General features: G+C 39.8%; 2 protein-coding genes and 1 long non-coding RNA gene across 8 annotated transcripts in view; all 3 read left to right on the top strand.

Moving 5' to 3' along the window:
- Positions 1-263: 263 nt before the first annotated feature.
- Positions 264-1,110, top strand: LOC109138590 (uncharacterized). Its single transcript, XR_002041975.2, has 4 exons — positions 264-348; positions 442-468; positions 678-700; positions 791-1,110. It is a non-coding gene; the product is annotated as an uncharacterized LOC109138590 (long non-coding RNA).
- A 4,337-nt stretch (positions 1,111-5,447) lies between these two features.
- Positions 5,448-20,810, top strand: esyt1a (extended synaptotagmin-like protein 1a). Its single transcript, XM_010747628.3, has 31 exons — positions 5,448-6,200; positions 6,964-7,005; positions 8,705-8,839; positions 9,094-9,167; positions 9,392-9,464; positions 9,547-9,636; positions 9,743-9,798; positions 11,095-11,215; positions 11,419-11,595; positions 12,065-12,147; positions 12,322-12,370; positions 12,643-12,732; positions 13,573-13,668; positions 13,751-13,822; positions 13,898-13,984; positions 14,215-14,364; positions 15,304-15,486; positions 15,579-15,755; positions 15,859-15,941; positions 16,057-16,105; positions 16,192-16,281; positions 17,162-17,257; positions 17,469-17,540; positions 17,628-17,714; positions 17,880-18,026; positions 18,364-18,491; positions 18,616-18,708; positions 18,809-18,940; positions 19,015-19,120; positions 19,578-19,627; positions 19,716-20,810. Exons 1-31 carry the CDS (start codon positions 5,874-5,876, stop codon positions 19,741-19,743), a joined length of 3,243 nt encoding a protein of 1,080 aa, XP_010745930.2. The 5' UTR covers positions 5,448-5,873; the 3' UTR covers positions 19,744-20,810.
- A 454-nt stretch (positions 20,811-21,264) lies between these two features.
- The window catches only part of fmnl3 (formin-like 3), a 31,126-nt gene continuing 28,723 nt past the window's right edge, over positions 21,265-23,667 (top strand). For 4 of the 6 annotated variants that reach the window (XR_003463801.1, XM_019268651.2, XM_010747609.3 and 1 more), the window contains exon 1: positions 21,266-21,868. Coding sequence is in view for 5 of the 6 variants with exons in the window: in XM_019268651.2 (XP_019124196.1) it covers positions 21,755-21,868 (114 nt within the window). In the remaining variant the exon portion in view is untranslated. Of the gene's footprint in view, positions 21,869-23,667 lie in introns of all 6 variants that reach the window. The other 2 variants (XM_010747617.3, XM_019268650.2) reach the window with 1 other exon arrangement.

Here is a 23,667-nt window from a genome sequence, read left to right as displayed (position 1 = left end):
ACAGAGACAACACACGTACCAAGTAATACAGTATCACCAATTATATATATGATTTATGTGATAAAATTCTCTACTTGAATATAATATGTGTCTTAGAGGCCCCATGTAACATCTGCTGCATTCATACACACTGCGAAGTTACTACAAATGATAAATTACTAGAACAATGAACCTTTAAAGCACCTACGAGCTGTAGTAACTGCTTCATTCATCACCGAGCAGCGAACATCTACGAAAACTACATTTCCCATGTTTACTACAGTCCAATGAAAGTGACGTACGCCGCCCCTATAAATGTGACGTCGCCTGAATGTGACGTCCTTGGTGGAGACGGTTCCTTAGCGGTCGGTACGTTACAACCGTTTGTGTCTGAATCCACGTTAATCGTCTTCTTTTTAAATCAATCCAACTAATCTTTTGCCTTATCCTTTTTGTTTTTAGCCTCTCCTCTTCGACATGAGAGCTAAGGTTTGTGTTTTACGTTCGTATAATCAAATAATCGCAGTTTACGCTGGTGCTAACGTTAGCAGTTGGGCGGGCCTAGCGCTGCAGGGCCGTTAGCACTCAGCTGTGAAAGTTATTTATCATGAATGTTTGTCTGAATTCACTTCAGTGTGTGTGAGATCAGAAATGCTCAAAATAAAAAGGTAATTTAACGTTGTTTTTCTCTTTGGCAGTGGAGGAAGAAGCGCATGCGCAGGTAAGATTGTGTGCCGCACGTTTCTCACCTCTTCACACATGGTGTTGAAGGATTGTCAACTCACTGGCTCTCCTCGTGATCACTTCACAGGCTGAAGCGTAAAAGGAGAAAGATGAGGCAGAGGTCCAAGTAAACTGTCCTCTCCGCCTTGGCTGTGGCGGCACGTGTTGCCCAACAACCAGACCGGTGAGCTCAGCTGGAGACCCAGGACCCTCCCGGTGTCAAGTCTGAGGCCAGTGGTGCCCATGTCGACCTGAGGCAGCTGATTGACGCTTGGAGAGCTGATCCAAGACCTGCTGGATGACAGGCTTTTCTTCTGGGACATTCTGGACTCTTTGTTCTTAATTCCTCAACTTTTGTCATTTGTTTCTTTGTTTATACTCTGATTAAAGGTTTTGGTTTAAAAATAACTTGCAGAACGACTTATTTTTACTAGGTGTTTGCTTTCAGGGAGTGTGTCCCCTTTCAGGTGTTTCTTTTTTGAAGCAGCTTTAATCAAAATTGCAGTCAGCAGTGATGGCTGAATTACATTTGACTGCTTCAGCATTAATGTCTGGAGTTTGTGCGTAATGACTTGCATTTTAAGAGCTGTAGTTAATGTTTGATACACCTGTGCTTTTCCTAATGAGAACATTGCTGCAATGAAAACCCTTAATGGGACCGTTACTAAACAAGACAACTGCACAGATTGGTTCACCTACAGAAACGGTGCATCCAGATGATATATTTAAGTAATCTGCAGTGTACAAAAACAAGGACAACTAGTAAAGGACCTGCTACATTTCTCTATCTATGGATAACAGTAAACTTCTTGTGCACAACAGCCTCTTTACTCAGTGCCTTAGATCACTACTATTGGTGCATCAATCAACATTATAGTGTTGAGGTGGAGATTTTTATTTTTGTTATACTATAAAAAATATACTTGGTAATTTGCAAAAAAAAAATGAACTGAAGCTCCTGAATGTGGAGTAATAATTCAGTTTGCAAGTACAAAATGGAAAAGTCATTAGTACTGTAAGTTAGGAACATTTTGAACCGGACAGACATCTCTAACAAACAGATTTCACATTGAATCTACATCCCCGTGTGAGTGCTGTAACCTTTCCACAAAGCTTGCTCAAGACAAACAACTCACTCACATATCCTTTTACCCTTCAAGTCAGTCCAATAATTAATGTTTTCCTCTGGCAAGGTGATTATAACCTGAGTGCTGCTGGAAAGAGGATAATGTCTCTATTGATCTCTCTTACAACCTCATTTTGTTTTTTTCATTTCGCAAAGAGATTTCTTTTCTCTGTTCCCCTGTATTTAATACATCACACTACACCAAATATTCCCATATTCAAGATGGTAGTAAGAATTATAGCAAAAAAAGAGTTTAAAGTACTATGCAATATATTTTCTGACTCCTGATGGCTTTCTCTCAGCACTGACATTAACTGAAGGATGTAGTCCAGGTGAGATAAATTATATAACTTAAAGAGCACTGAACAAACCTGCTAAATCTATCCTGGCCAGTAAAAGCAGAATGTAGTTTTGGGATCCTGAGTTTTATTTGTGCTATTCAAAGACTAACTCTCTATGTTGCACCTCAATGGTAACTAAGGGAAATCCAAATAAACTCACTTCAAATACCCTCTGCTGAGTTTGCAACTAAAGTTTCTGCAAATGTTCAGTAGTACTTCAGTAGTAGTTTAAGCTCTTTGTGCACAAGATCTTCTTCTTCTTTCTTCTGTATCATATTTCATCATAATTCACTAAGTCCCACCTACTTAGCAAATATGGCATGTTTGTTACTAAGAATACTCTAAAACTATCACCACCATAAACACGAGTAACATTTGTCGTACTTAATTAAACAGTTACAGTGTTTGAGTATTTAAGTTCCAGTCAGTTTTTGCCCTCACTACATTTACAGTACATTGTTGACATTTGTCTGAAGCCTAGTGTAGACTTTGAAATGTCTTACATTACTTGGTCTGCAATGATGGAATGTAACTAAGTACATTGTAAGTACATATAAGTACCTTAATTTTAAATAAATAAATTAAAATAATAGTAAAAAATAAATTAAGCTACCAAACAGGATATTCAAATACAACTGGAATGATTCATTAGTCTAGAAGTTTTCAAAGTGGCAGGTGGGGGCTCAGTGAATGGATATGAAACAATGTCACATGGATTATCAAATTCATGTGTGTGATTTCAATGTGTGATTTGGTTAAAGAGCTTAAAGAGATTTTATTTATTTATTTTTTTTCACTTTCCCAGAGTCAGAAACTATCCAGCAATAGGAATGGGAACCGGCTCCAGTTGAGAATCAGTTTCAAATTGTCCTATCCATCTGAATCGTTTGCCTACGAGCTTATCAATTCCTTTCATCTATGCCGACATGTTTTTCTAACAGTTGCACATTATAAAATCATAATGTCAAGAAGAGGAAGTGCTATTGCTTCATCATTTCCTGCACTGGCCTACAGTTTTCTAAAATTTTCAAATTTTCTTCTTTTGAATCATGAATCAGTAAGGCAATCGATAAAGAATCAGACTGATAAACAGAATCGATAATAGCATTGGTATCAATAAAATCTTACCATCTCTATTCACTGAGCCGAACTAAGCAAGTAAAATAAGTTAACAGGTTTTTCAAGCTTTGTCTGAGAAGAGGACCACAGACTTTGGCTCTAAATTAGTTAATTAATCAGTCGATTAACAGGATTTGACAGCCACTATTGTAATAGAGTACTTTTTCATGCAAAAACACTTCATGGTTCCAGCTTCACAAAAGTGATGTTTTACTATTTTTCTTCTTTTTAATTATTCTTATAATTGACATTTCTGTTTAATAAGATTGAATTTTGTATTAAAGGTTTAACAAAATAAGCGTAGAGGTGGTTTCATTTTCGGTAAATGTGATGGCATTTCTCACTATGTTCAAAATTTTCACAAGCCAATGATTAAATGATCAACTGAGAAGATAGTAAGATTAATCAATGAGAGTGTGCGCCCCATGTATGAAGGATCAGTCCTTGCTGCAGCAACCCACATTTTGAATCCAGCCTGTAGCCCTTTGCTGCCACATCTCTCTCCCTGCCTTTCTGTCTTCTCTTCAGCTGTCTCTTTCCAATAAAGCTTGAAAAGCACAAAAAATATCTTAAAAAAAGATTGTAGTCCCATACAAAATAATTCAAAATCAGCTCCACCTCAACCAACAGCAGCAGTAAAATCCTGCTTTTACATCTTTCTGCAGTGAGTGCTTTAACTTTTAATAACAGAAGTATGTTTCCTTGATTATCCTTACATACTTTTACTTAAGTAACATTTTCAGTGCAGTCCTTGTAATGTGTAACCTTTAACAGGAGTATTTTTACAAATTCAAATTATCTGAATATTTCTACATTATTTCAACACAGAACTGATCTTATGACTGCTACTTCTGCTTCTTGCTTCTGGAGAAATGAAAAGGCTTTTTGAGGACAGTCGTGCTAATCATGTGTACAAATGTGGGTTATAGTTCCATTATTTGGGTTTGGAGGTGATTAGTACAGAGTTGATGTTACTGCAGAAAATGGAAATATAACAAAATATTATCAAACAAACAGTTTATATATGGTAACAATAATCGATAATGGGTTTTAAACATTTTAGAGGGCACATACATAAATGCAATCTCCTGTCACACAGGAACATTTTAGACTACATCAACAAGAGATATGAGACAAATCATCTACCTCTGTATGTATACTGTGGTCACAATTTAGCCTTGGACCTCTGTACTCTTCAAATACAACACAATTTGGTGTCAGGTCATGGGATATTCTAGCTTTCTATAGCTGTCCAACACATGCTAAATATGTATATATATCTATAATGGTTTGCACCAAAAATAACTAATCTCTGAGATCTAAGAATCTATACATATAAAATATAAAAGTACCAAATGTAAAAGAACAAATTTAACAAGGAAGATGGCAACTGCATAAAATGAACAGACTACCACAGGTGCATACAGTAGTATGCATGTCAAAATGTAGTTATATGTGTTATATATAAATATGTTCTGATTTGTGTAAAATGGTTAGGGTGTGGTTGTACAGTTGTAATATGTGGAAGTGCGAAACAGTGAAAACACATCTGTTTTATGCAGCTTTGCATGCCAGTATGTTATTCAACTGTTGTACTGCACATTGTGGGGATAACTCATTTATTTAACTTGATCTCTAAATGACACTGAATCTCATGTCTCGTATCGAAATCTAAAATATCTCATAGAGGCATTTTTTTATGCTTTTATGGCCATGTCATTCTCTGTGCCCTGTGTTAATGTTGCTAAACAGTCCATGTTTTGTCTTCATGTATCCGTTTTCACATCTTTTCACACCCTCGAGCATCTAATTGGGTGTAACCTAGCAACAGCTGAGGGATTAAAAGCTGATCTGTTTTAGTTGCCAAACATTGATAAAGGGCGGTAATGAGTACCACAAACCAAAAGGAGGACTAACTCAACATGAGGCTGGGCTCAGTATACATGTGTGTAACTCGATAAAGCAACACAGCTCACACACCTTTCTGTCAAAGCACCTGTAGGCGCTGCTGTGCTTAAACGCTGGTGCAATGGGGAGGAGCACTTGCGCATGTAGCAGGATTCAATCCGGTTATGTAAAAAAGATAACGGGTTGAGCAGCCTGTGTACCGTGGTAGTATGTTGGGCGTTGCGGATCCTTCATGCCACTCGCTGCTGATGGTTTGACGCTAAATAAAACTTGCCCTCTGGAGTCGTTTGTTTTGCACACAGGCCGGATTATACGCTCCGCCCGAGTCCGTGCGTGACGCTACAAGTTAATTCTAGGGTTTAGGGTTTCTACTGGATTTCATATGAAGGAGGGCTTGAAGCAGAGCCCGCCCTCGTAGGTCTTGGTCTCTGCTTGCCCTTCTCTGTGAGAGAAACCTCTAAACGCAAATGAAACACGGAATAGGAGATTTTAGTCCCCTGCGGAACTGAGGGCAGCGCAGCGCACAGAGTCATGATCTAACCGGGCGAAGCACGCAGTTTATTGGTGATTCCTCGATGGTTTCTGTGACACATCGCTGGTAAATCTTCAGTGGCGCTTGCCACTCAGTCGTAGAAGCAGAGAAGGTGAACGCCAGCGAAAGTTAAACAGATCTTGCGATGCCAACCGCGGATGCAGAGCCTGGCATGGACAGAGGCACGACGATCGCAGCCCCGGCCTTACCGAGCCATCCACCCGGTGAACGCGCAGTCAGCGTACTGTGGTCGTTTGGAAAATGCTTGGGTGCTGTTCTACCGGTGTACCTGGCCGGATATTATGGCTTCAGCATCAGCGTAGTCCTCTTCGGTCTGATGATCTACATGGGATGGAAACACAGTCGAGTGGAGAAAGTGATGAGGTTGAAGTCTGCAATGTACCTTCTGGAGAACGAGAGGAAATTCACCACTGAAAGCGTTTTCAGAGCCAAAAGGGATTTACCTCCGTGGGTAAGCACTGAGTACCATGGTCATTCTCTGCAGCTTGTATCACCTGTCACATCTGCCACATCTGTCAGGCTGAACTTGAGCTGTCCCTCAGTTGCTTTGCATCTCCGGCTTACATGCATAACTTAATTCACACATTTATGCACAAAAGGACAGGAAAACCGCTGGTGCATGGCAACCCTCAGATAAATATGTGCATGACTGTCCTACAGTTTTACATGACAGTCCTACATTTTCCTCTTTCCGATCAGCCCCATATTTAGACATTCCTAATGTGCAGTGCCTGGGGACTGCTGACTGCTGCTGCACTGAGGAATGTGAGTTAACATGTCAGATGAGGTCTTGAAGGCAAAGGCAGTAACCAAGACCACCATATCTGGATAGAGAGTGGGACAGAATAAACTGTGTGTGTGTGTGTAGCCTGTAAGTGTGTGTGTAAACAGGCTTAATCTTGAGATCTCGTGTCTATGTGGTTTGGAGGAAAGGCTGATGTGCATGTGGTTGGCAGTTTCCTGAATGTCTGTGACCACATGAGTGTTAAGTTTTTAAGTCTTTGTTCTCTCACAGCTTCTGAGTTAAATATTTTATATATAAACATTTTATATATTGCTATATAGTGCACATTCTGACCAGTACACCTTAACAGACTTGTGCTCAATCCACGTGTCCAGAAAAATATTTTAACTGCTCTCCTCAGATCATGAGGTCATTTTACACTCCTGTGTCATATTGGAGCGCATAACCGACCCGTATCATTCGTCCACAGGTCAACTTTCCAGATGTGGAAAAAGTGGAGTGGCTGAATAAGGTATGTTTTTGCACATGTGCAGCTGTGTGAGGAAGACTTATCTTTAGCACCTCATATGATGATCCACTGCTTTGATTCATACAGCGGAACTGTGTCAATAGAGGAAACAACAATGATTTCAAGATAATGTGAACATGTGATCACTTGAGTAACTCCAGTTGCAGCTTTATTGCATCACATTTAATATAATATAATATATATATACATAATTTAATATAAAGCTAAAGAGCACTTGCATGGACTTTAAATGACCTGGCTCCCGTTGCAACCTCTCCAACAGTGTCGATCATCTACTGGTGTAATTAAGAGGCAGGGAGAGCGACTCAGCTCATATTGCAGATTTTTTTTTCTCTCTATTGGTACAGTTAACCTCACGTCAGCACTAGGCAAGTGTGGATATGAATACTAATACTACAATTCGCCCTTCTGGAGAGAAAAATGTAATGAACTCAGTGACTGAACCTCAGTTTGTAGGATGGCAATTTGCTAGACTCATCTTTCACCAGCCCACGTCTGTCCTCGAGGCTTCCTGACATGTGATCCAGCTGCTCACACTTACTATCTTCTCCTGCAGTCATAACAACAAATATTAGCCCTGAAATGTCCTCACCTTTTATTATATTTAACAACATGTTGAAATTAGTACCAGCAGAGAAATTTGACACACATGTGAAAAAGCCTGAGGAGTTGGACTTTTGTAGAAAACTGTACATCTGTAACTATATCATGAATAATGAATAGAAGTGGAGGTCAGAGGATCAGTAACCAATAGGTGACAGGACCTGGCACCTCGTTCTTATACCTCACACTGAAAAGCTAAAGCTAACACCAGCATGAGGAATGACACGATGTGATATGATACAACTGTCCTGTCAGTTCACAAACACACTGATTGAACATACAGTTACACAAATAACACTTACATACATACAGACATGCACAAACACATCAAACATCAGAATTATTATAATTATTGGAAACTTTATTCTACATATATGTTGAATCATATTCTTTCCTGTGGACAAATTTGACATTATTCACTGTGTGCTGACTATGCTATCTTGGTTACACTAGAAGTTAATTGTTATTAATTGATCAATTAGAACTGTACCACATGAATGAAGACATAACACACAGCACCTCTTTCTGGGAAATCTCTGAGGAAATTATTGAGTGATTACTTTTAGTTTTTTAACTGTAAGTCAGAATGATGTTCTTCACAATGATGAATAACTGTAGAAATCAAGCAAAACGTGTGGAAATATGCGGAAGTTGCAGCCACAAAAAACAATTGGGCACTGCCTAAATTATTTGTGGTTACCATAGTGAACTATTGTTCACTATTTAGACATTGTTCCCTGTCAGATGTGTGACAGTATATCAACAGTATGCAGTCATGGCTTTGTGGAGTGTGTGTGTCTGCGTGTGTTGATGACTCCGTATTACGTGCTGTCATGTGCTTGTAAATTATTTCTTATTCGAAGGAAGTGCTCTGCTATGACTATGCACTTTCACACATGGTAATTCATTGTAACCCAAAGAATTATATTTCCATGGTTGCAAACATGAACCACGTTTGATTACTTGTATTATCTGACTAAATATTGTATCTTATACAGTGTATACTATCAGATCATGTCATTGCCGTATTCAAATCTGCCACAAGAATAATAAATGACCATATGTTGTATACATGTAGATCCTGCAGCAGGCTTGGCCATTCATTGGCCAGTATCTTGAGAAGCTGCTGTTGGAAACCATTGCTCCAGCCATCCGTGCCTCAAGCATTCATCTGCAGACTCTCAGCTTCACCAAGGTCAACATAGGAGACAAGGTATCTTAATGGCCTGCCATAAAAGCAGCAATTTATTCTGCAGATGTTCCACGACCAAGAAAACACAGTGAAACCCAGTATATTAATGTGGGTAAATCTGTATGCAAGTCATTGAATGCATGACAGTATTACACGCATAAATATTGATGATTCCATTACAGCAAATGATCTTCTTCATGCATGTCTGTTCTAATGTGATTTCAGAGTCTACTTAAGTTATTTGCTTTGTGTAACAGCAGCTGTTGCATTCACAGGCTTTGAAGGTGGTTGGTGTAAAGGCTCACACAGAACATGATAAGAGACAGGTTATGTTGGATTTGTACCTGAGGTAATGCATCACAACTTCTTCATTAATTCATATGATTACATGTGTGTAACATGCCAGACACACAACTATTCCTGAGTTACTATGAAGTGCCCTGCATGAGTGCAAGAGCTGTTGGCAGATCATTGTTTACTGAATCCAAACCCACAAAAACAACTTATCATCTTTCAGCGCTTTCCCTTGGTTAAACATTATCTCTAGACTTGTCACTGTTCTTCTACTTGCAGCTACGCCGGTGATGTCGAGATCAACGTAGAAATTAAAAAGTACTTTTGCAAAGCCGGAGTGAAAGGAGTCCAGGTATGAGAATAAATATGAACACATTCTTGCATTATTAGTCATTGTTAAAACATCCTCTCAATGCTACATTTTCTCATTGTAGCTCCATGGGAAACTGCGTGTGATCCTTGAGCCTCTGATCGGAGATGTGCCACTGGTTGGAGCCATCACAATGTTCTTCATCCGCAGGCCTGTGAGTGTAGCACCACAAGTGAACCACGTGATTGTTTTTCAGTTTTGCACTGCATTGTTATATGTCTATAGGTCTATACATATGTCTTTACTTTTATCTGTCATAGAAACTGGACATCAACTGGACTGGGCTGACCAACCTGTTAGATATCCCTGGGCTGAAGTGAGTTATATGGAGATATATTTTAGGGTGTGGCTGCATTAATCTGCTGTGTCTGTCTGGTGTTTATCTTTCAGTGACGAGTGCCTGGTTAGTGGAGAAGGGCTGATAAAGTTTTGCAGCGGGTGCTGCATTTTTTCGGAATTGATTGATGCATTTATTATTTATTTAGCCACTAGAATCACAGATTTTTTTCTGTTGAGTGACAGACCTGTGTGCTCACATCCTGGTGATATCCTATATTTTTCTTCTTGTCAACAAATCCGGTGAAAAGACTAAAACCTACAATGAATTGATCATATTAACAAGTAACTAAAGCCAGATATTCCTGTGTTCCACAGAGCTCCATTGTGGTTCAAAGATAAAAACAAAATGAGTCATGCTGTTGCACTGGGTAACATATTTCTTCAGTATGACAAACAAGGGTTCTGTGTTTCATCAATGGCACACACTGTCCCTAAAAACTCAATACAGCACCAAAATTGTATTAACCTTCGTCCTAAAATAGTCCCCAAAAATGCAATGTTTACTCCTGTTGGAGTAACATTTGCTAAAAAAAACAAGCATTTTCTAAATATTGAAAGCAGATATTTGCGACCACTTGTAAAAAATGTACCATACACAGAATAACATGATTTTGATTTTATTCATTATTTCATGGTGTGTGTTGATAAGAAGAAAAATATTGAACAATGTCAGCTTTATCCTCTAACTTGTTTAACCTAATACCACATACTGCTGTTGAATATGTATATTATGACTTCATGCATTTATATCAAGGTAGTTTTTAAGGTCTATTATGTAAGGTCAGACTGCAGACAATGTAGAATCAACTACGGTACAATTAAATAAAATAGCAAGACAAACTGATGGTCTGACAGATGTGAACGATGTAACTAATTCATATTCCGTGTAATTGTATCATGGCTGATTCTACACGGTGTGTGTCATAATCTTACAATAATAATACACTTTTGTGAAAATACAATTAAAGCATTGTCAGAGGCGCACATTTGTTGCTGACACATCAGTTCCCTATGGCAATACTCTCAATGACAGTTTGTCATGAATTTTTAATTGTATTCCTCCTTCAGATGACATTAGCCAACATGATTTGCCAGACGACTGCTCTCATATTTAGCCAATGGGTGCTTCCTGTTGGTTGAGAACCTGAATATCATGTTATTTTATGCATGTTCATGTGGTCCGCAGTAGTATATAGCCTCTGTCTGTTTGTCTTTGCGTGTGTCTCCCCTTCCCTCCTGTGTGTCCCCAACATCATCTTGCATTCATTTGCAGTGCCATGTCGGACACTATGATAATGGATGCAATAGCCTCCCACCTGGTGCTCCCCAACCGTCTCACTATTCCCCTGGTGGCCGACCTGCACGTTGCGCAGCTCCGCTCCCCTCTCCCAAGGGTAACTGTCTCAATTATGAAGGGCCTGGAAAAACATGGACCCACACAGACTATATAAGTTGCAAGCAAACACATTCAAATTCAAGCAAATTCACACTGTGAATGAAAAATATGGATCCATGTTTTGTGACCAACCTTCTTGACTAACATTTAGATTTTATTTGTGCATGCATGTGTTTTCTTTCATGTGTATGCAAATGCTAGGGAGTTGTGCGTATCCACCTGCTGGAGGCTGAGGACCTGACTGCCAAGGATACAGTCATCAAGGGCTTGATAGATGGGAAGTCGGATCCGTATGCCATTCTGCGTGTAGGAACCCAGATCTTCACCTCTCATCACGTGGACAGCAACCTGAACCCACAGTGGAGGGAGATGTTTGAGGTGAGACGGGGCTGGGAGGAAAGAAAATATATTCGAAACTAAGCTGAAGGAAACAGTGAGATAAATGGCTTGATATTCAAGCACTGCACTTCCCACCAGTTGTGTGCTAAAAGTTATAGCTTGTTGTCCTTGTCCTTGCTTCGTATAGATTGCCTTGGGAAGTCTTTGGCAGTAAATAAATCTTTGCACAGAGTTAAACAGTTTTGTGGAGATTTTATCTGCTGCTGTGTTAGCAGGAAGCCCCTATTTCCAAGATAAGCAGCTATTGCGAAAACTGCCTGCTCACTTTATCACGAAATTTGAACCAAATACTGAACAGACATTCGGAGATCTACTCTGCACAACAGTGAAAAGTTCTTTCCATTGTGATTCTGTTTGCATGTCCTTGTGTTATTGTGTTGTGTGGCTGTATCTATATTTGTTGTGTGTATTGTGTATTTGTCCATTTATGTGTGTATGTGTGTGTCAGGTGATTGTCCATGAAGTACCTGGTCAGGAGTTGGAAGTGGAAGTGTTTGACAAAGACCCAGACCAGGATGACTTCCTGGGGAGGTAGCTTATTCATTCTCATTCATTTACTCGGTCTCCATGTGCTCTTCATGTCATTTTCATCTGTGCTATTGCCATGTTGGGTCACGATTCTGCTGAAATTTGAGAGCCTTAGCCAGGTTGATTTATGGCTTCATTGATTCTCTCTCCATCTTTCTTTATCTGTCTCTCTTTCAGAGTCAAAGTGGATCTTGATATTGTAAGGAAGGCCAGAGTTGTGGATGATGTAAGTAGTAATGCCTGTGTTTGACCTTCAATAGTTTACCATTACATTCTTACTCAGATCATACAATGAATACCAAGCACAAGAATGCAGTTATGAAATTGTCTCACTCTGGAAAATATCTGAGTAATTCTGTTAGCATGTGACATTGCAGAGCCTGTGTGCCTCCTCGTGATCTGCTTTGATCTTCGTCTATCCTGCCATCTTGTCCAGGCTCAAAGAAATCGGCCATGTGGGAGAATTGTGTTTAATGAACCCTCTGTTTTTGTAAACAGTGGTTTAATCTGAGGGACGTCCCATCCGGCAGCGTCCACCTCCGGCTGGAGTGGCTTTCTCTGCTGTCCTCTGCTGACAGACTGACTGAGGTCAGTGTACAGCAAAGTGTCATGGTACCAATGAATCTTTGCCCAATCAGTGGCAGGGCTTTGGGTAGTGAGGTGGAAATAATATCACAGGATAATTTCTATATTATTATGCAATGTTATTTATTTTCTTTATGGATCTGACAGTATAGAGAGACAGTAAGCATAAGAAGAGAGGGTAATGACAGGCAACAAAGGTTCATGGCCAACTGGGAACTTTTGCGGTTACATGGCACATGCCTTAAATCACTCAACCACCAGTTCCCCCATGTGTATTCAAGTGTCCAAAATCACAAGATAAAATGTTTACCTTGTGTTTTTCACATTGTGTCAAATGTCATTTTTGTTTTAAATCAAGTGAATAAGTGAATAAGTGAACTTTATTTATTTAACCTTTATCTATGCAGAATATATTAAATATCTTGTGTCCCTGCCAAGATATGCAGTAATAACAATAAAGATTGACAACATAAAACAGACAATGTCACAGGTTGGTGGATCACACAATAATTACATAATAAAGTTAAAAGTTACATTTTTCTTTTTTTTACAATTGTTTTTTTATCATATGTTTTATGTATTTTATGTTTAAGTCTAAGTCTTTGTGTGTTCTAGGTTTCACCTGACAAACACAACAAATAAGTTAAAGACAACCTAAGAGCAATTTAAAAATTTTAAATAAGTCCAATCTGAAACTGTCAAAAACACATTCTTTGTCAGCTTGTCGATTGTAGTATGAAAATGGTAAAATTGTTGGTGGCCACTTGTTGGTCTTTGGTCTTTTAGGGTCTCAGATCATTTCACTAACATGCTCTTTGCATCTGTCTGTTGTTGTTCTACCAGGTCATCCAGAAGAACCAAAACTTGACCAGTAAGACGGCTGATCCTCCATCTGCCGCCATCTTGGCCATCTATCTTGATCAAGCTCGCGAGCTACCTGTAAGATTATTTGAAACTTTATCATGTAACTTCCATTAAAATCTTATCTGCTATCTACATTCATGTATTTAATATGTTGTAGATGAGAAAAGGCAATAAGGACCCAAGCCCAATGGTGCAGATTTCCATTCAGGATACAACCAAAGAGAGCAAGGTTAGTATAAAAAAATGTTCTCATTTAATTCATCCAAATTCTGAGCATAGTGAACATTTCTCCTCTCTTCTGCAGACTTGCTATGGGACCAACAGCCCTGTGTGGGAAGATGCTTTTACCTTTTTTATTCAGGATCCTCGTAAACAAGATATCGACATTCAGGTGAGTCATTATCAATAATAATTAAATACACCAGTTAAATTAGCTGTAAAGGTTTTCCATTCAATTACTGAAGGTAAGTACACTGAATACTATGTACTGATTCTCCCTTTGGTTTTAATCAATTTTTATGACTAATCATATTTTTATGGCCTCATACCTTCATTATATTTTACTTTCCTGTTGGTTTTATCCCAACCTTACATCCTCTGTTTCCTGTGTTCTCCAATTAGGTGAAAGATGATGACCGTGCTCTGTCCCTGGGCAGCTTGACCATCCCGCTGACCCGCCTTCTGGCGACCCCTGAACTCACCATGGACCAGTGGTTCCAGTTGGATAATTCTGGTTCTGCCAGCCGCATCTTTGCCAAAATTGTGCTTCGGGTTGGTACCTCACTCATAAACCCAGTGTAGTAAATCTGTTAGATGTGGATTCAAGCCCTGTTTGCGCCCAGCTGAAGTGTCTGTGTGAAGGACTTTGAAATCCTACCAGCTCCCAAAGGACTCCTGTGGCCTCAGGCACATGCTTCAGTAGCACCTACCCACAACTCCCCCTTCAAAGGAAAGATCTCAGATTTAAACTTACACTGGCTCAGTGTGTGCTTGTTATCCATGAAAATCAGATGCCCCCTGCAAAGTTTAATGAATGTAAGATACTGGAGTGGTTATCAAGTACTCGTGCATTCACAAATCTGCATCACGCTTGACTTCCTAATGCTTATCTCCTCCCTTTTACATGCCTGAACTTAACCCTAACATAAAAAATGAACCTAAAGTAGACCATTCATGTGTTCTTACTACCAAAACTGTCCTGAAACATCTGTTCAGGGTTTACGCTCACATCTACCACCAACATTTTAACTCTCTGATGCAGCTGCAAAAGAAGGCCCAACTCAACACCTCCTTCAAGCATTTCATTTTCTCTGTTCAGGAGCTCAACCATATCGACAGGCAAGAACTTGCTTTCCCGTAGGACTTCATCAAGAAGCTTGGATCCAGCGACAGATGACATTTTCGCCGCACATTTCCCTTTTTTAACTGTGCATTCACAAATTTGCATCATACACGAATTCCTAATGCTTAACTCCTCCTTCCTTTTACATGCCTGAACTTAACCCTACCAATGAACCTAAACTCCAGGTGTTCTTACTGCCATCTTTCTGTCTATGTGAGAACATGTGGTCCACATGAATACTGAAACAGAAAAACATTGACACAGAAACCTGCATGTTCTCTTCTATATTGTGAACAAGCATGAAAGAGTGTTCCTTTGTAATTTACTGCTTTTGCTTACCATAATTACTGTTATTTGTTTCCTGCTAGGTTCTGTGGCTAAGCGATGATGCCACTCCTACAACTCCATCCCCAAGGCCTTTGGTCCCTGGGTCCGGGATGGGTCAGGGGGGAATTACATCAGAGTTGAACCCTACGGGGCCCGGTGGGTTAGCTAAACCTCAACCAACACGACCACAGCACACCACGCCTGACCCAGATTTTGCAACTGAGGTAAAAACAGTTACCTTGAGTTGAACGACAGCACCATTCAGTTATTTATACGTACACTACAGTAGCATTCCCTGTCTTTGCTCTGCCCACAGGGAGTGCTGCGCATCCATCTGGTTGAGGCCCAAAACCTGATAGCGAAGGACAACTTCATGGGGGGCATGGTGAAGGGGAAGAGCGACCCCTATGTCAAGATACGTGTGGCTGGTATTACTTACCGTAGCCACACCATCAAAGAGAACCTCAATCCCACCTGGAATGAACTCTATGAGGTATCATCTTTGTTTAATGCTCAATGACTTACTTCTTCTACTCATCTGATTAAATTATTAGGTTTAATTTAAAATTTTATTTTATTCTTTTTCTACAATTTAGGTGATTTTGACCCAGCTTCCTGGTCAGGAGATCCAGTTTGAGTTGTTTGACAAAGACATCGATCAGGATGACTTCCTTGGAAGGTGTCTGCTGAAATTACAAATAAAAATTTCACAGGATATCTGGCTACATGCCTCTCAAAATTGAAGTAATATGTCAGTGAAAAAGACGCTAAACTTCTGAATCTTGTCTTTGCAGGTTCAAGCTTAACCTACGAGATATCATCAGCGCGCAATTCATTGATATGGTGCGTGACAGACACATGAACAGATTGTTTAACAAATAATGTTTACATTTATTAAGCCAGATATTTCTGTGCCACTCTTGTTACAGTGGTACACTCTAAATGATGTGAAGTCAGGCCGAGTTCACCTGGTGCTGGAGTGGCTGCCCAGAGTGTCTGACCTGCCCAGACTGGAGCAGGTAAGATATCGACTCTCTTTTTATTTACATATACTAAGGCAAAATACAAATAATGTAGTAATCAAACTTAGACGTTCTAAAAAATGAATGCAATCAAATAAAGATACATGTATGCAAATTGCAAAGTGCATGATAAAAAAACAAACATCCTATATTAATATTCAGACCTGTTCAGGCCTCTCTTAATACAATACTACCATGCCATATGTACAACAAAAGAGTTGCTGGTCACTTTAATTGTTCCTCCTGTCCACACATTATTTTTTAGTGGAACTCCAAAGTAAGAGACAAAATAAATCTGCAGTTGTGGTTCTGTGCAAAAAATGCATTTCAAAGTTTAGCCAAAGTTAATAAGAGGCTTCAGCAGTCTGACTGAATCTTTTCCAAAGTTACAATCTTTGTAGTATGACATTACCACTTTGTATTTCCATTCCACTGCGTTTCGTTCCTGAGCCATAGCAGGATACTTTGAAGGAAGAGACAGCTTCACTCGCCAGTATGGACAGGAGAAATGAAACAGCAACCTTGAGAAAAATCCAAACCTATCTATTAAATGCTGCCTCTTGTTCTGTGAGAGCCTGGTACACTTGTTTTCAAGTCTTATCAGTCTTATTTGGTTGCTATGGCTGACGCAGTTTTTAATCAACAGAAGTGTGGTGAGGGACTTTCTCCATATAGCTAGTGTGTACGGTTGATGATATCTCTGCAGATGCGCGGTGAAGATTAGTTTATTTACAAGTATGTTTTTATCTTTGTTGGCAATGTTACGAAAGAAAATTTAACCACAACATTCTTATTGCTCAATAACTCCTACTAAAACTCCCACCCTCCCTCCTCTTGTATTCTTTCTCTGTGTGACACAATTTCCCACTTCCTACAGATCCTGCAGTACCAGACCCAGCAGTCATACCAGAACAAGGTTGTGCCATCAGCAGCTGTTTTGTTTGTGTATGTGGAGCGTGCCCACGGCCTGTCGGTGAGATCATGCTATGAGTCCTTGGGGGGCTATTTGTTGTTTATTGTGATGTGTTTTTCCTCGCCCTTGTAGAAATACAATAGTTGCATTTAATGGCAGTGCCAATACAGCTGTGTGCTCAATTTTACAATAAATCATTGTGATGTTTTAAATTTAGTAGATGCTGTTGACGCTGTTTTTCTATTACAATATTCTTTATGTGTGATTTTAGTTGAAGAAGAGTGGAAAGGAGCCAAAAGTCGGGGCTGAGATTCTCCTCAAAAACGTTTCACACAAAACCAAGGTAGAATCATAATGTCTTACACAAGCTTGTGAATGCATCAAAAGAAAAGTGTATTCTTTGAACTTCTCCTGTTTTTTGTTTTTTAAGATTTGTGAGCGTGCCACATCCCCTCGATGGGACGAAGCCTTTTACTTTTTGGTTCGCGACCCCAGAGATGAAACACTCACAGTGAAGGTCATAAACAGCATCTGCATTTCTACTTTTTATCTTACCTACGTCAGCTGTAAAGCAGACTATATGAATTCATGGTTGTTAAAAATGTTGTTCAGTCAAAGCTGGTATTTCATGCAGATATGATAATAGGCTGAAAAATGTTTGTTTGTATATGTGTGTATTTAGCTCTCCCACAGCTGGGGTCAGTCCCTTGGATCCCTGACACTTCCTCTCAGAGAGGTGTTGGCTGAGCCAGGTTTGGAGCTGGATCGCTGGCTCAATCTGGATGGAGCGCTGCCAGAAAGCCAGATACTACTGAGGGTCGTGCTCAAGGTACAGAACATATAGACCAACTCTAAACTTTATTGTTGTGCCAGTGCTGGAGAAAGTTTTGGTATGATCCATTACCATTCTGCTACAGGGGCAAAAGTACTCTGGCTTGTGTTTCTTTAAACCAGTCACAATTATCTTGGACTGTGCTGAGATCAGGATGCAGCGACAGCCCCCTTATTGAACATATTAAACCAACCTTGCAGTGCACAAATACTTTACCGTCTTACTTCATAGCAAGTCTGTAGAATTGAGTCCTTATACAGACTTAAGGGAAAAGTTTATAATTCAGCAGCAATGTCATGCTGAGCTGTGATTTCTATTTCTGTACATCTTGCAGATCTTGGATACTCAGCTGGCGGTGTGTCGTAAGGCTCCAGGGGATGCAGGTAGTGACGTCAGTGGAGATGAAGTCATTCCTAGATGGGTTCCTTCCCATCTAGACCTCAGACAGAGAAATACGTTCTTGTGAGTGATACCCTCCATACATTCATCAGGGTTGTGGACTGCTTTCCAGTTTCATTTCATCCTGGTTTGGGTCTGTTTTGCAGAAAGTATTCAAATAATGACATTTTCTACACTGTGTCTTCAGAACTAGTGACGCAAACACAGCAAGCCAGGTGAAGCTTACTGTTGGCTACTCCACAGAGGAGAGCAGGCTTTTCATCACTGTTCATGCCTGCAGGTCTCTATATGACATATGTTACCACTTTATTGTCACATTTTTTGAGCAGGTGCACTCTGTACCAGCACATATTGTGACTCTGATTGCTATACACCCTCAGAGCTCTGGCAGCTTGCTCCAAGGACGGTGCAGACCCTTATGTTTCCTTCATCCTACTGCCTGACAAGAAGGCTACCACCAAGAGGAGAACTGCCACCAAGAAGAGAGACCTCAACCCAGAATTTAATGAGAGGTAAGACAAACAAATACTCATAGCTCTGAAGGAATTGTAGGGATGTTAATTGATCCACCTTTCTCTCTTTGCAGGTTTGACTTTGATTTCTCTCTGGAGGAGTCCATACAGAGAAGACTGGACCTGTCTGTGAAGAACAGCGTCTCCTTCATGAGCAGAGAGAGGGAGCTTATCGGCAAGGTATATATGTTATCAGTCGTGCCTGCAATGCAGTTAATTGTTGTCACAGTTGTCAAGCAGGGTAATGGGGAACACAAGGGATTGCGCCCAAATACAGACACCAGAAGGCACAGCTGATGCAGTTCAGTGATTTATTCCAAAACTCAAATGACTTACAGGATGGTGAGGCAGTCCAAACAAGCAAACAAATCTAACTGGGAGCAGACAGATAATCAAAAGCCCATTAGGCAGGCGTGAAGCAGGGAAATATGGCAAAAATCCAAAAGAACACCAGGAGAACAAAGAACTAAGAATAGTTAAAAACTCGAACATCATATGAAGGCAAACTGACACCCAGATAAAGGAACAGGTAGACTAAATACAGGAGTAAGGTCAGAACAACAAGACACAGGTGAAAACTAAGCAGAACTAACAGAAATTCGAAACATAATCTTTTGCTTCTCCTTGTTCACCTCAGTTGCAGCTGGACCTGGACCAAATTGACCTCAAGGCTGGTGTCACACAATGGTAACAATTTAAACAGCCGCTGAAGAATATTGTGTAACACTGTGTTCAAATATTACTCAAGATTATTGTGTCCTGTCTGTTTTTCCAGGTACGATCTGGTAGCAGAGACCAACTAGAAGAATCAACGCTTGGTTTTGAGTAATATATAACATTAGATGTTGCTTCTGTGAGCTGTGATTAATGTGTTTGTATATTCAGCTTAAATGAAAGATTTCCACCATCACTGAAGAAAAAAAAATCAATGACATGCAGTATCTGCTCCATAAAAACAGTCCATCAGTATTTATGAGAAGAAACTTTACATGTAGCTTATCATCCGTAACTGTGCTGAATCCACACTGTCTTGGACAGATTCTTCAGTAGAATATTTTGGCTGAGTAGATATTTGATAATAATGCAACTATGTTGTACAGCCTACCAAGTTTATATTTGTTCAAAAGCATGTCAAAGTCCTCTTTGAATTTTATTTACAAAAGGGCTTATGCTGTGGTTAATATTCTAGGGTATGTTGATGTTTTATGGATTTACAGCAAACAACACAAAGTTGTTTTTAAATTTTATTTTTTACAATCTTCATAAAAATCCCGGTATTTGTTTTGTCTAAATACGTTTATATTATTGCCTTAAGTATTACAAAACTGTGCACAATTTGTCAGTGTTTATGAATTATGTTCCAGATGAAGTTTTATATGTTTTAACCAGAGCTATCTTAAAGTTACTTTTATAAATCAAAGTATTACAAACCTAGACCCTCACATTTACCACTGAAAACAGAGGTATGATACTGTAAGCAGAGTCTAAATCACTGTGCTTTTATGAAGAGAAAACTTTGTAGATACTGAAAACACATCGCTGGTGTTATCACACCCATGCTTCCTTGTGTTTGTATGTGTTTGTAGCGCTAAACGCAACAGGCTGAAGCTGTCGGCCATGTTTAGACTTTATTTTTTAAGCAAAAAAAAAAGTTATGACCTTATGAGAAGCAACCAAATATTGTACGCCAGCAAGGGGGACAGCTCACCACAAAGGCTTGGACACTGATTTGTGGGAGTGGAAAGAAAAAAAAGAAAAAAGTGTTTTAAGTGTCAGAACTGAAGAGGAAAACTGCTGAACTTTGACATTATTTAAAACATATCATCATGTATCTGCTGATGTTATTGATTAAAGCTTGCACTCTCATGAACCAAACTGTTTTGTGACTTTGTTTTTGCGCCAAAATTTCTGCTTAAATCATTTTCATTGGACAGAGACGGGGTAGGGAGAAGAGAGAAGGGGAATAACATGCCGCAAGGGGCCCCAGGATGGGGTGGAACCTGTTAGGACTGAGGCTTTGTACGTGGGGTGCATACTCCCACCAGGTGAGCAAGATTCCCCACAATGATATTTCATCAAAACACTCTCCAAAAGTACATTTTGGAGAGTGTTTTGATGAAATATCATGCTCACGTCCTGCCATCAGGTGGCGATAAAGTGCTGACAAAGCCTCACTTTTCTGTCCAGCTGTATGTGGGCTCACTGTCTACAGATGTGAGGGGCAGGGCAAAGGAGATGCAGTGATTGACAGGTCTTTTTAGCTCACGGGAGCGCCCGCCTCCCACAGCTTTTTTGGAGGCGGGACTAGAGAAGAAAACCTGCCCTCTGAGTGGAAGCAACAGCAAAGAGCTTTAATCAGGATCACACAACAATAATGAATGGAAACACGTCGTAGCCAAGAAAGTTGAGCAGCAACTAAAAGTAACTGTTTGTCGGCTTTTGAAAAGTTATCTGCTGTAAGTGATGGATTGGCCAGGCGAATTAGAAAGTACTTTGTGGAAGAGAAAGCAGCTGTACTTTTATTGTTACTTTTGAAAGTGAAGTTTTGAAGGGAAACTACAGTGGGACACACTGTAAACCTTAAACGCGTGAGTAAGTGTAAATGGCATTTTGGGACATTAATACGAGGCTACTGCACTGTCAGCTGTTTTTGTTTTGGAGTGGATTATTTGGATTAATCCGTTAATGAAATTGTTGGATTATTTTTTATTTTACTTGGATTTATCATCACTGAAAGAAGCCGAAGGATTGCGAGTTTTTTTTATTTTTTATTTTTTTATCTAACTTGAGGATACAACACATCTGGGTGGAAAAATGGGTAATATAGAAAGTGTGGACGGACAGTCGGAGATGAAGCATCACATCATGCCTCTGAAGGTGCCCATGCCTGATCCCACCGAGCTGGAGGAGAAATTTGCCATTGTTTTGGTAAGTTCATCTCACTTTTGTCATATGTGGTTTATCTAATAAACTTTCTAAATGTGCTCTATTTTCTATTTTAGCTCCAGCTGTTTGGAAATTCCAAATAGTGCCAGGATAAACACAATGACTGACGGTGTTGTTCCTGTAACTAAACACGTTGGCTCTTTTGTTTTTATAACTTACATTAAAGTGAATGACGTCCATTATGAGCTACTGATATCCTAAATGAACCGACCTGTGCTGCTGTCCCGCCCCTCATTCTCCGCCTGCTGTCCCCCCTCTATCCTGCGGTTCTTTTGTCTCCAATAAAGTCAGACAAGTCAGCGTTTGGCTGAAGTGGCAAACTGAGCACAGCATGGTGAGAGTGGGGAAGAAGAGGGGGGATGGGAGAGCAGTGACTTTATACTGTATATCTTTGACACATCAAGGCATTTATTTAAAGTTTTCTTGCTGCAGGCTAACCATCAGAAAACAACATTTTCTGAATTCCCCCAAAACTCCCACACCCGAAGAGTCTCTCTCCTCCCCTCCCCGCCTTCCACACTCCACATCAGGCTGGAGTTGAGCTGTCTGAGCGCTTTGTCATAATGAGCACACAGTCAACACCCACTTTTACCAGCTATCAACACAAGTCAAGTGACTCTGTCATCCTACGTCAAGGCGACATTTCAATTACAAAAGAGGGGACTTTACAAACATTTAGTTTTTCAGTAACAATTATGTGAAATTCTCAGAACAACTTCTTCTGGTCAGACTTTTATTACTCATGGCAGTCAGTCATAAATGAGAAATCATTGAAGTTGATTCATCAATCCGTCAGCTTCCATAAAATGAATGATCTTTTGAGGATTCAAGTCATATTTTAATCAAATATGCCAAACATTAATTCTCTGGTGCAGCGTTTCTTTGTCTTATCTGATAGTAAACAACATATTTTTGGTATTTGGACTAATTGTTGAAGTCTTGTTTTGTTATTGCAAAGCAAGATATCTGAAGACATTATGTCCGACTTTAGAAAACTCATGATAACCATTTTTCACTTTCTTCTGGCCTTTTATGTGTCAAATTATTGATTTGCACTGTTTATTAAGATACTTGTCAGCTGCAGCTCTTTCGCTTAAGAAGATTTCTGATTGATTTGCTGTTTGTTTTGGAGCATTCTACTAGTAGGTTATGATTACAATAAAGTTCTTATACACCAAAAAGTCATACAGATCAAAAAACTCTTTACTCAACTATTCATCTGAATTTTAATCTTCAAATTGGAAATTCATTTTGCTGAATTTGCTGAACACAAGTTAACAACTGTGTTGTTTCACAGTGTCTGTCTTCCAGCCTTTTATTTCACAAAGCTCACACCAAAGACTAAAAGTCAGTCCCAGGTTCACTCTAGTCCAGCGGCCTCTTGCTTGGTCATTCTCTCTTCTTTTCTTCTTAGCTTCCTCCGTCAACTTCTTCGCCTCTGACATTATGCCTATAGAGACTGCTGTGTTCGCTCACATTGCCCAGCTCTGGTTCTGACACGACACTGGCTTCGCTACCCGTCAGCATCAACACTACCCTGGTGCTCTAAGCTCACAGTCCGGGCAGCCTAACTAACAAACTAACAACTAACAAGCTAACATTAGCTAACAGGAGCTATATTTCCGAGCAACTTTAACGTTGCTGTCCATCAGGAAACTCTGTAAACTGAGTTGATGCAGAGCAGGAAAGCAGAAAACATTGTCTTCATAAAATATAAACCAGTTTCACCGAAATCAGTGGAATAGTTGGTGTTGTGCGACTTAGTACTGTAAAGCGTTACG

Source organism: Larimichthys crocea, chromosome XV (genome assembly GCF_000972845.2).
Source record: "Larimichthys crocea isolate SSNF chromosome XV, L_crocea_2.0, whole genome shotgun sequence".
Taxonomy (NCBI): Eukaryota; Metazoa; Chordata; class Actinopteri; family Sciaenidae; genus Larimichthys; species Larimichthys crocea.
This window is presented reverse-complemented; position numbering and strand designations above follow the sequence as displayed.